This window comes from Condylura cristata, unplaced genomic scaffold (genome assembly GCF_000260355.1).
Source record: "Condylura cristata isolate star-nosed mole 26May11 unplaced genomic scaffold, ConCri1.0 scaffold00030, whole genome shotgun sequence".
NCBI classification, from domain to species: domain Eukaryota; kingdom Metazoa; phylum Chordata; class Mammalia; order Eulipotyphla; family Talpidae; genus Condylura; species Condylura cristata.
This window is the reverse complement of record NW_004567131.1, coordinates 25,600,307-25,612,590: the sequence shown is the minus strand read 5'-3', so window position 1 is coordinate 25,612,590 and position 12,284 is coordinate 25,600,307. Positions and strand designations below refer to the sequence as shown.

The 12,284-nt window shown below is 34.8% G+C and overlaps 1 protein-coding gene across 1 annotated transcript in view; it reads right to left on the bottom strand.

The window, feature by feature from the left end:
• GPR158 (G protein-coupled receptor 158) overlaps positions 1-12,284 on the bottom strand; it is a 192,940-nt gene that overhangs the window by 27,546 nt on the left and 153,110 nt on the right. Inside the window, exon 7 of the mRNA XM_012731360.1 lies at positions 653-891. Within this exon, the coding sequence (XP_012586814.1) occupies positions 653-891 (239 nt within the window). The remainder of the gene's footprint in view (positions 1-652; positions 892-12,284) is intronic.

The window sequence follows — 12,284 nt, the reverse complement described above, 5'->3', positions numbered from 1 at the left end:
AAAAAACTGTGGCACCAGTTTTTTGAAGAACTGAGATCTTCTGAACTCTCCAGTTTCTTAGTCACATAGCTTTTCCCACCCATGTGAAATACAGTTTTGTTTTTGTATAATACAAAATCTCCAGAGAATTCCTCATAAACTATCTTTAGAGGAAAGGCAGATTAATTAGAAATTTTGCAAAGAAAATCTCCCAACAAAGAGTGTCCTAGTTACCAAGTCTGAAATATTCACAGGACAAAAACTGTTAAAAAAAAAAAAAAACAACAACAACAAAAACCCAACATGTTTTGTTTCTCATCCAACTAAAGAAATATCAAGAGAGCAGCTACTGTTAATAAAATGGGGACACAGTGATGATGGAAAGCAGCGTAGCTTGTTCAAAGAAGGGATCTTATTTACTGCTTTTCTTTTCCCCAGTTCACTTGAATATGATTTCTTAACGAAACTAAATACCTTTGAAAAAGAATGAAAGCTTTCAGAAAAAGTTTGCGTTCCACATGTCATTATTATTCTTTTCATAATTTTGTTTTACTAAAACCACATTAAGAGAAATTTAAGTTTTGTGAAAGGGTTTGGCAAAGTTTCCAAAGAAGTCCATTTTAATGCTACTGGAAAAGGCCAAGACAATCCCACAAAAGAAGTGACCACATACCAACTGCTGTCATGTAATCCCAGCGCTCAGTGAGGCACATATTGAAGATGAGGTGATCAGATGTTTGCCCTTGGCCAATAAGTGAAATCTGCCTCTCCAAATTCTGGCAAACAGATGAAGTCCAGCCAACAAGAAACCAAAATACTACCAGGAGTATGACTGCCAGCATCCTCATGACTCGACCACCAGTCATATAGGGAATTCGCTGGGCTGTTCGTGAAAGAAACACCTTTAAAACCCTGGAAGAGCAAAACAAAATGCAAATGTAAACCTAAAAGGCAGGAAGCAAATCTTATAACTTATTTTTCTATTTACATTGAATTTAGTACCTTGTCACTTTAATTTCTACTACATGTAAGCCAGCCAAAACCTACTTATGAAGAGTTATGTGCTTTCGCTCTCTCTGGAAAATAGTAGACAGTGAAGTGTTCTGGTTCCTGTTCTCAGTCAGCCCTAGATGCAGGTATAATGTGGCCATTGCCCCTGGTCTTAGAAAGAAACTCAAAGGCAAGGATATTTAATCCTGGCCTAGAGAACAGGGGCTGTTTCCTGGAAGCCCTGCTGCATCTCCCACTCTCCCCTGCAGTCAGCACCTCTGCTCTGGCAGGGGCGCTGTGGCAAACTTGAGACCCGTCAAGTGGCACCTACTGGAAATCGGAGGCAGAAGCCTGCCTTGCACATCTGGCCTCTCCTCCATTTCCTGGTACCAGGCTCTCTGCTTGTACTTGATCCTAGCACAGCTTCTGTAGCAACAGTATGGCTGCTTCCACCCAGGAGCCCAGCTCACGGCTTGGCGCTCAGGCCCCCAGTAGTCATAAATGTTTTATAACAGAAGGTTTTCTGTAGTCAATTTCCAAAAGGCAAAAAGAAATTCATTTTCCCAACTTTTCTATTCCTTCCTTCATCTCATTCTTTCAACATTTTAATGAGGCAGTCATCTGAATTCTTCACAAAAGTCACAAATTCATAAATAAAAAAATACACATGAAATAGGCTACATGTCTTATGCTGGATTTCCCTCTCTATATTGCTCTCTGTTGCCTTTCCCTAAATTATGCAACATATGCCCAGTAAATGAAGGTCTATTAAAACAGGTTTTTATTTATTATTTTCTCCACCTATGTTTATCCCATTGTCTTTCAGCAAGAAATAGGATGAAGTTATTTACTTCTCCATAAAATACGTATCCTCAACTTTTCTGTGGAAAAATATCAGAATGATACTGGTTAGCGTAAAAGCACAACAGAAGGCCTTTGTACTCTCCATTTATAAGCTGACCAGTAAGTCTTCATTCACTATGTAAACACACTAAGGGCTGTCTCTGTCATGCGGAATGTCAGCACTGGCAGTTAATGTGTTACTTCTCTCCAGTAGTCCTCAAAACTTCTGCTCCAACCAGCTGAACTGCTACTTGTTAAGAATCAGTTTATTTGTCACCATATTACGCTCACAGCTATTACTTTATATAATTAAATTAAATTATATTAAAAATATGCATCACTTTAATACAAAAGGAGACATTTACATAGAATCTTACTTAAAGTGTTTTGGAAAAGACTCCATTAAGGCAAGTCATTAAAATGGCTGTTAACTTCAGGGAAAGTAAAAAAATTTTAATATATTGGTGTTATGAAAAAACATAAGAGTCCACACTTTAATTTTAAAAAATTCTTTAGGAATCAACAGTTTTAACAACAGACAATGCATTTTGGTGATTTACCCTAGAAAGGGAATGTACTCCAAACTTCAGTCTCATAGTCAAAGAAGAAATCTAAACTAAGTAAACAATGTGGGTGAATGATTACTTGTGTTCTAAATTATAATACGTATATACTTTCATGGCTTTCTGCTTTAAACAAGTATATCAATTAATGACAAATTGCTAACCCCCCTCAGAAGGTTTCTGTTATAATCAGCAGATCAAAAGATTTAAAAAGTTTAAAAATGAGACAAATTTGTTAGAAAGTTAATATTTTACCAGATCCTGTCTTATTTTCCAGAGAAGAAACTTATAGTCAACATGTACGCATAATTATTTCTGGTTGTGCTTCGATGAATTCTAAGTTTTGGATGACTAGGAGTCTCAAAAGGGAATCTGATCATTTTTTTTTTTTTTGGTAGTCTACATTTGGCTAAGCAGAAAAAAAGAGAACTGTCCCGAATTCTACCTTGACTCAAGTTGCATATATGAAATATAATGAAAAAACATTTATATAATGACAATCACATGCTAGGTATCATACTAGATTACATAAGAGGCACAGATTTGTCTTCTAGAAGCTTGGTGGAAATAAGTTTGCAAACAGCTACCATATAGAACAATATACACTGTATGTTGTTGGTGAACAGTAAGTCCAGTAATTCACTAGACTAGGTGCTGGGTCTTGATGGATATCAGTAGTAGAAATGAAAAAGAGAGAAGACATAAGGGGATACTCTAATTGAACATTTAGTTACTATTTATAATCTTTATAATTTATAAGGATATAATAAATAACAAATATAATAAATAATAAGTGCTATTTTAATCAAATAATGAAGTAAAATCAAAATAAAGAAGTAAAAATCAAATAATGAAAGGGAAACATGAGTTGTCTTTTGGGGAGAGTGGGTAGGGTTGTTTGACAGGAGAGTAAGGGTCTATACTGCTTCAGAGAAAGTAGTTATGACTTGTATTTTCTTTCCAGGATCAAGATATAGGAAATCCTCTATTTTTCAGTACTTTCAGGATTTTCACAATTGAAACTGTAAACCCTTGGGAAAATTAATAGTGGATTAGTGGATTCATTACATAATTGTCTGCTTTCAATACATCTTAACCTGATGAACTTTTTTTTTTTTCAGAGAAAAGCTATATGATCCCAGTTTGCTAAATTTTAATCATGAAATACCGTTTCTAAGTTATCAGAAAATTTCGTATTTCCATGAGACCCTTTGAGTATTTATCGTCTGAGAACTTAAGATTTCCATTGACCCAATAATCTCATTTCCAGTGAGGAAAAACCAACAAAAAGCCCTCATGAGTCTGCCATTATTGATTTCACTGATTTTCAAACACTAGGAAACATGATAATACAACTTGGCACTCCAGTCTAAGCATTTCAGATTATTGGTTTTTATAAAACGGAATGATACATTTTTTTCTAGGACAGACTTAAAATTAATTAGAAAAATTCTCCCTTATCTTTATAATAATGAACTCCTTTTAGTTTATATGGGTTCACATTCTAGAAACCAAGTTCTAAAAAAGAAACCCCTAGACATGCATTTATATGAAATACAGTTGGAAAAATTTATCGTTAAAGGTCTTTTATAGATTACTTTTAATACTTTTTTTTTTCATCTTTAGGCTATAGTCTTTTCAGAAGTTTCATTCTTTCTAAAAAATGTAGTAATGCATATAAGAAGGCTGCAAGAAATATGCAGGCTTTAGTATAAGGAATATTTAAAGTACACATCAGTTTTCATTATTACTAGTAGATAAATTTATAGAAATCATGTTGGAACCGGGCCCTCCCTGGTGGCGCAGCAGGTTAGAGCATAGCACTGCAAGCCAGCTGCAGCTGCTTCAGAGCAAGTTGTGATCCCAGCCCCGGAGGTGACCCACACGGCACAGCAGACCTCTCCTGACCCGCCCTCTGCTCCCTTCAGCAGTGTACTTTGTCTATCTGCCTGTTCTGCTCCCTACTCTGTTTCTGGTGAATCCTCTTGCTGCCCCCGCACCTCTGGCCTGTACCCCAGTTCTGTGTGCATAAATAAATAAATCTTAAAAAAAAAAAAAAAGGAAATTATGTTGGAATCATGAAAAACTGGGAGGACAACCCAGGAGCTGCTGTCAATGTGTCACCTCCCTGTGCTTTTTTGCTACCTACACATTTCTGGTTTGTACATTTAAGCACACTATCAAGAAAATGAAATAGGAAACCCACAAAATTGAAGGAACTATTTTCAAATAATTTCTCTGATAAGGATCTCCTATCCAGAACATAAAAAAGTATTTCATACAATGCAACAACAAAAAGAGCCAATTAAAAGTGGGTAAAGTGGATTTGAACAGACGCTTGTATAGAGATACATGTAAATGACTAAAAAACATGAAAATCATTTCAACATTTTTAGTCATTGAGGAAAAACATGTCATACGCACTGAGAAATTACTTCAAACACACAGGGATGACTATAATTTGAAAAATGGAAAATAACAAGGGCTTTTGAGGATGTGGGGAAATAAGATGCCTCACACATTGCTGGTAGAAAGTACAACGTCTATAGAAAACAGTTTGGGTTTTCTCAAAATGTCAAACATAGATTTACTATAGATCCAATAATTCCACTCCCAGTTATTATATACCTATGAGAACTGAAGTAGTTTTACATGAAAAAACCTGCGTATGATATTCACAGTGACATTATTCATAACAGAGTAGAAGTAACTCACATATCCATCAAGTGATGACTAAAAAAATACATATATATTATTTGTTCATAAAAAGGAATGAAGTACTGATATATGCAACAAATCTTGAACACCATCATGTCAAATAAAAGAAGCAGACACAAAGGCCAATTATTATATGAAGTATGAGTGAAATTTCCAGATAAATCCATAGAGACAATCAGTTGTTGTTGTCAGGATCTGGAGGAAAAGAAATGGTGTGATGTGATTCATGGACTTGAAGTTTATTTTTGGAGTCAGGGAAATATTCTGGAAATAGGTGTGACAATTACACAACAAAATGTATACTTTCTAATAGTTCAAATGAATTCTATGTTGCATTTTATATTTATCTCAATAAAATGTACAACGGCTCTATTTCTTGAGAAAGTGAGACAATTATCCTGCACCATTCTGAATACTGCTGTTTGTGTGAGCTAGAGCCTCAGGGTATCCACAGCCATCTGGTGGTTCTGGGCCTCTCCTCAAGCTCAGGTGGGCTGCACAGGCTTTGTACTAGTTTATTTGCAGTATGATTATTTTATATTTTATGTATACTACTCCTTTTTCACAAATTAATTCTTGAATCTTCGACATCTATGAAAGCTGGAAGAAATTTGATAATTAAAACAACATGGTTGAGTCTTCAAAACAGAAGTCAATGATACAAGCCGACCTAAAATCACACCTTTATTTTAATTGAGCATAAAAACCTGTTTCTTAAAGAATACCTCTTGAAGCTGTGAACTACACCAATATTGCAAGTAAGGAAGAGTATGAAGCAATTGAGTGCTTCTACTCATATTTATTTAGCTTTGAAAATTTTGGGATAAAATCTCAAAGAAACCAATTTACATATGGATACTCTTGTTTCTTCCCTGCTGCTTTCCCATTTTCAGTTTACTACAGAAAGGTATTTCAAACAATAAGCAGATGATGAGTCATTCTAAAGATGAAGGAGAAAAAATCAGCTTCTTAAATGGTTAAGAATTACATGCTGTGCTTTCCCTTACATCCAGAGTAAATGTGAATTTTAGGGATATCTCCTACCAAGTGCAATCAATAATTGGTTCTGTCCTATTTTAATTATGGGATGATAATTATGGGATGCTAATTCTTTCAATATATAATTTCCCAATCTTTATTTATTGAACTTGCCATTTTCTCCCTCAGTCAGTTGTGCCAGGCTTTTTTTTTTTTTTTTTTGCCATACAATTAGACCTTGTGCTATAGAAGTCTGCTGCCATTCTTTACATTGCTCTCCGACTGATTTACTCTTTTGAACATTGCTTGTTAAGTCATACCTTGCAGAATTTATAATCCTGCCTTCCTGGCCTGACTTTTATGCAAAGACCCCTATATCTATTTTAAGAGATAAATATTAGAGTGAGTTGAAGTTCTCTTATTTGGCTTATTCATTCCAGAAATAGCTATCAAGCACTTTAAAGTACGCAAGGCACCTTGCTATGTCAGGTAAGCCTTGCCTCACGCTTGTTTTCTTGCAAATGGGGTCTCTGCATCTCAAATCTTCCTCTTCACTGATCCAATGTCTCCCCATTTATTTACATTCTCTTCCAAATCTTTCTACTAGTTTTGTAGAGCTTTTATCTTGATAACACAGATTGTCTCTCAGTATTACTTCTAAGGATACCAGATTTACATTTAAGATTGTATGTAGGAGATTGTCTTTACTATGTTCTTCAATTTTAAGGAAGTTCCTCATTTTCATACAGCCTATCCACCCTTCTGCCTTTTTTTAATTGAACTTTTATGATGTTTTTTGCATAATTCTTTTTCAGAGATATTCATATAACATGGCATTCATCATTTTATAGTGACTTTTAACGTTCAGTGGTGTTAATATATTCACAATGGTGCCATATAACCATGATTTAATTCCAGAACATTTTTATCAACCCAAAGAGACACCTTATCCCTATTAGCTATCTCTTCCCATTTCTCCTTATCCCCAGGCACCACTATGCTTTATCCATTCTTTAGTTGATGAATATTTGTGCTGTTTCCTCTCTTTGACCTTTATGATTTCTATTCTAATTAAAACATGTGTAAAAATGCTGTGTGACAACTTTCAATTCCCATGAGTATAGATCTAGGAGTAAAACTGCTGACAGAGATGATAATTTTCTTTGTTTCTGAAATGGTGGTACCATTTTATACTTCCACCAGCAGTGTGTGACAGTCACAATTTATTTCACATCCTCACCAACATTGTGATTGTGTATCTTTTGACGATAGTCTTCCTTGTAGATTTAAAGTGGCACCTCACTGTGGTTTGATTTTTAAATCTGTAATAACTAATGAATCATTGAAGGTCAGCATCTGTGTAGACAGGACTTTTGCATAACTTCTTTGGAGAAATGTATACAACTGAATTCCCATTTTAAACAATGAATTGTTTCTGCTATTTCTCCCATTCTATAGGCTTTTACTTTCTGGATAGTCTCATTTGATATAAAAAGTTATTCATTTTAATGAAGAACAATTTCTCTATTTTTTTTTCTTTTATGGCTGTGCTTTTGATATTTAACTTTTGCCTTTTGCCTTGGGGTACCCAGCTTGTTCTGCATGTGGATATCCAATTATCCCACTTTTTTTCTCCCACTGAATGGTCTTGATACCTTATGAAAAACCAACTCACCATAAATTTAAGCGTTCAGTTCTTGACTCTCAACACTATTCCACCATCTGTATGTCTCCCTCTATGGCAACTGAATGTTGTAGTGTTGGGGTAAGTTTTAACATCAGAAATTATGACTTCTCCAACTTTACTGTTCTTTTCTTAGATTGTTTGGCCTATTCTGAGTCTTTTGTATTTCCTTGTGAATTTTAGGATCAGCTTGTTAGTTTCTACAACAAAGACAGTTGGGATTTTAATAATTATTAGATTGAATCAATTTGGGGAATATTATAATCTTAATGATGCTAAATTTTCCAAACGATGAACAGTGATGTCTTTCCAATCATTTAGATATTCTTTAATTTCATTTAACAATAACTTTTATAGCCCTAGGGATTTTACAGATTTTTTACTGTCTGGTGTTTCTGTTGTTAAATTTATTTCAACACATTTTATTTTTATGCTGTTTTGAACATAATTTTCCCCATAATTTCAGGTTGTTGATTTTGAAATACAACAATTTTCACGTATTGGGCTTGTATACAGCAATACTGCCACAACTGCTTCTCAGTTCTCATAGTTTTGGGTGGATTGCTTCGGATTTTCTTAAGGAAGATTATGTCATTTGCAAACAGTGTTATTTCTTCCTTCCAGCTGGATATTTCTTATTTCTTTGGGGGGTGAGCTGTTCAGGCAAGAATTTCTATAATAACACTGAGTAGAAATCACAAGTGAATATTTTCTTATTCCTAATCTAAGGGGCAAAGTCCCATTAAGTATAATGCAGCTGTGGACTTTCCATAGCTGACTTTTATTGAAGAAATTCCCTTCTATTTCTAGTTTATTAAGAGTTTTTATCATGAGAGTATGCATTGGACTTTTATCATGTACTTTTTTCTGCATTTTTTGAGATGACCATGTGGCCTTTGCCCTTTATAGTAATATCCAATGTTACATTGATTTCATATATTGAACCATTTGCATTCCTGTATTAAATTCCACCTGGTTGTCATACACACACACACTTATTATATAATAATTATATATTCTTGCTCAGAGGGAGAGAGAAGGGAGAAAAGGTGAAGTTTAAGAGATGACAGTGGGAAAAAGAGAAATAAATGTCGGGAATGTCACGATGAGTAATTCACCACTTGAGGGCATTCCATCCTCCAGAGCAGATGGCCAGTAAAAAAACAAAACAAAACAAAACAAAAAAACTGAAGTGAGCTCAGCAGAAAGGATCCAGGGGCAAATTCTTCCCATTTTCTAGTAAAAATGCAATGTCCACAGCTACACATTCAGAGGATGCCTTGTTGATATATTATTTTGCATAACTACTAAAAACACTTTGAAATTTCTTCATGTTAAAAACCTTAGGACCTTGTTTATAATTGTTAGTTGATTACAACTACTATATATTTATATATATATATATGTATCACAACTACTATATATATATATTTTAAGCTGAACACTTATATTTCTGCTATGAGTGAAACCATCGAGTATTTTTCTTTTTCTTTTTGGTTCATTTCACTAAAAGGGGAAGAGAGGGGAACAGGAAGAGTACATGGGACTATGGTGATGGCACATGGGTGAAGTAGTGGTGGGAAGTTCATAGGGATTACAACGGAGATGAAAAAATGTACAAAATGAACAATAATCTACAAATACACACACACACACACACATATATATAATTTTTTTTTAATATAGCAAGCATCTTGTAAACAGTTAAAAAAATATCTTGGGACCTTAAGTACCATCTGTCTCTGAATTGGCTTGAATAAAGCTTTTAGATAAATTTTGTATATGCACATTAGCATCGGCACTAGTCACTTAAGAACAAAGGTTATTATTATTTGGGGCATTCATAAGTGAGGACTACCCAACACCTTATTTAATGATCTTTAAGGTAGTTTTGCATTTAATAGATCAAGGCCAATAATAGCAAGGCAGATATTTGCCTAAGGCCCATTTCAAATTCTCTCTCATCCAGTGGTTATCACAAGTTAAGCCAGAGACAATCTTCATTTTATTACTAGCTCTTAGCTTTGCTATATAGTCACAAACTTGCTTTTCTTTCTCTTGTCCTTTAAAATTTGAAATGTGTTACTGTATTTTATGCACTTTCATAAGAATACATAAAATTAAGTATCTTACAGTCACTTTGAAAATTGGTTAGGAAACAAACTAAAGAAAACTAAACTAAAATAAAAACCTTCCCACAAGTTGTAAATATTTGGAGCTAATAAGCACAGCAGAGAAAACTGCTATGTATTGTATTGTATCCAGATCAAGGAGTACTGAATAATGCATGACATGAAAATCCCTAGTTCACAGCCAAAGAAGGTTTTTTTCCAAGCTTGTTGAAATATTCATTTTAAATACAGTATTAAAAAAAAAGTCTTTTGTCTTTCTTGATTAGCTTTAGAAAAAGGAAAAAACAATATTTTCAAAAACTGTATAACAGAGAACAGAAAAATATTCTTTTGGTATTGAGTTTCTTAAACTCTCTCTATCCTTATTCATTTAAAAACATTTCCTCTTTGACTCTTGAAAATATATTCAACTTTCCTGAGTCTAGATACCTCTCTAAGTTCCTTTTTTTACTTTTACTTTTCACTTGCTTTACTGAGATATGATTTACATATAACACCATATACTTTTAAGATGTAAAATAATGACTGGATATATGTATTTACTGCGAATTGATTACCACAAAAGATTAAGTTAACATCTGTAACCTCACATAGTGATATATTTTTTTCTGGTGATGAGAACTTTTAAAGTTTAATTGCTTAGCAACTTCCAAATATATAACGCATGATTATTACCCATGCTGCATATTACATCTATAGGACTCATTTTTACAACTGGAAGAAATGTATCCCTTTTAAAAATATATAGCTTATTTTATTGAGACTTGCAATGGAACAGATTCACACCTCCTCAGATCAATGTTAACACACCACACCCACCAGCAAAGTGCTTGTAAGCTTTTACCATGATTCCCAAGTTTCCTAAAAAACATATGAACAAACAAGCCTAACTTAGGAAGGACCCTGTGGAACCCACACATCCACAGAGGTGCTAAATGTTCTTTCAGATCCATCGTACATCATTCATGTACTAGACAAATCTATCTATGGATATCTATGGTTACTGATGGAAATTCCTTTATTTCTGCCTGCCTTAACTCTATTTTTTCCTTGTGATCCATTTTTTGTTCTTCAAACAGGAACAGTTTTAGGTTCACATAAGCTGCATTTGCAAGAGTGGTCTGCTTAGGAGCTGAGCCCGTGGGACTGGTCTGCCCTGCAGGCCAGTAACAACAGGGCTCATTTTGACTCTAGAGTATTTAACGTAATAATAATGACAAGTAAAAGTCAGCCTGCTTCTTATCTCCATCAATTGCTGATGATACCCAACAATGTCAATGCTAATAATACTCCCTGAAAGAACAGACCACTCTCACTCCCTCCCCCAACATGTTTTATTCTTGTATTGCACTATTTAATAAACAAAGCATGCTTTTGCAATGTTCCTTGGGGTTGTATTACAGCCTTTTGCTGTATGCTTCTCAAATGTTGGGAGAAACCACTGGGAAAAAAGTGGGAAATTTGGTCAAAGGGAAGAAAACCTTTACATTTCCATCCCAGGCTAGCAGAATCCTTTTTGTGAACACCAAGATCATCTTCCCTTTTCTTTTTCGCTTCTAAGTTTTAGGAACTACTGTGACTCTGCAAACCTAACAACCAATCAGTGAGAGCCTAGAAAAAGGGGAAAGAAAGATTAATAATTTTACTAAACTTTGAGGAAAATAACGGAAATGAAACTCCAGTCTTTCTTGCCTGGCCTATACTCAAGGGACAAAAACAGCTATCTAACTTAGAAGTACTTATAATTTCCCGAGAATTTTTGCCTGCCAAGGTAAGATTTAAATTTTGCTTATCTTAAATAAAAAATAAAATCTCTCTGATGATAGGACAATAGCCTTCAAGGCCGGATACTGCCAGCCTACGCTAGCAGTATCCCACTCACTATCCTGGCTCAGGTCTTTCAAAGCCTGGTCTGTAGACCTCCCTTCAGTTCTGCGATTTCCACCTTAGCCTGCCAAAGAATTCCCTTTTTACTTAATTTACTCATAGCTAGTATCTGGTTTGAAGCCCAAAACCCCTACTTGATATATTTACATATATTCCAATCACATTGAATGTTTAGAACCACTTTATAGGTGAGGTAAGAAAACTGATTCTTAGAAGTTAAAGCACTTTTTTTCCTGGTAGTAATCAAAGTTAATGGCAGAACTGAAATTACACTTAATATTTGTTAGGATTACATCTTTCCTCTTTGTCATATTAATACAGAATCTTGGCCTGTTCTTCCTGGCCACATTTTGCATAACTTCAGAGACACCAACCAAAGACACTCCCCCCCCCACCCCCGTGCCACTCTACTTCCTATAAACATCCACCAATTTTTTCATTAAGAAATATCTGAATGGTGGCCCTCCCTGGTGGCGCAGCGGGTTAAAGCACAGCACTGAGAAGCTAAAA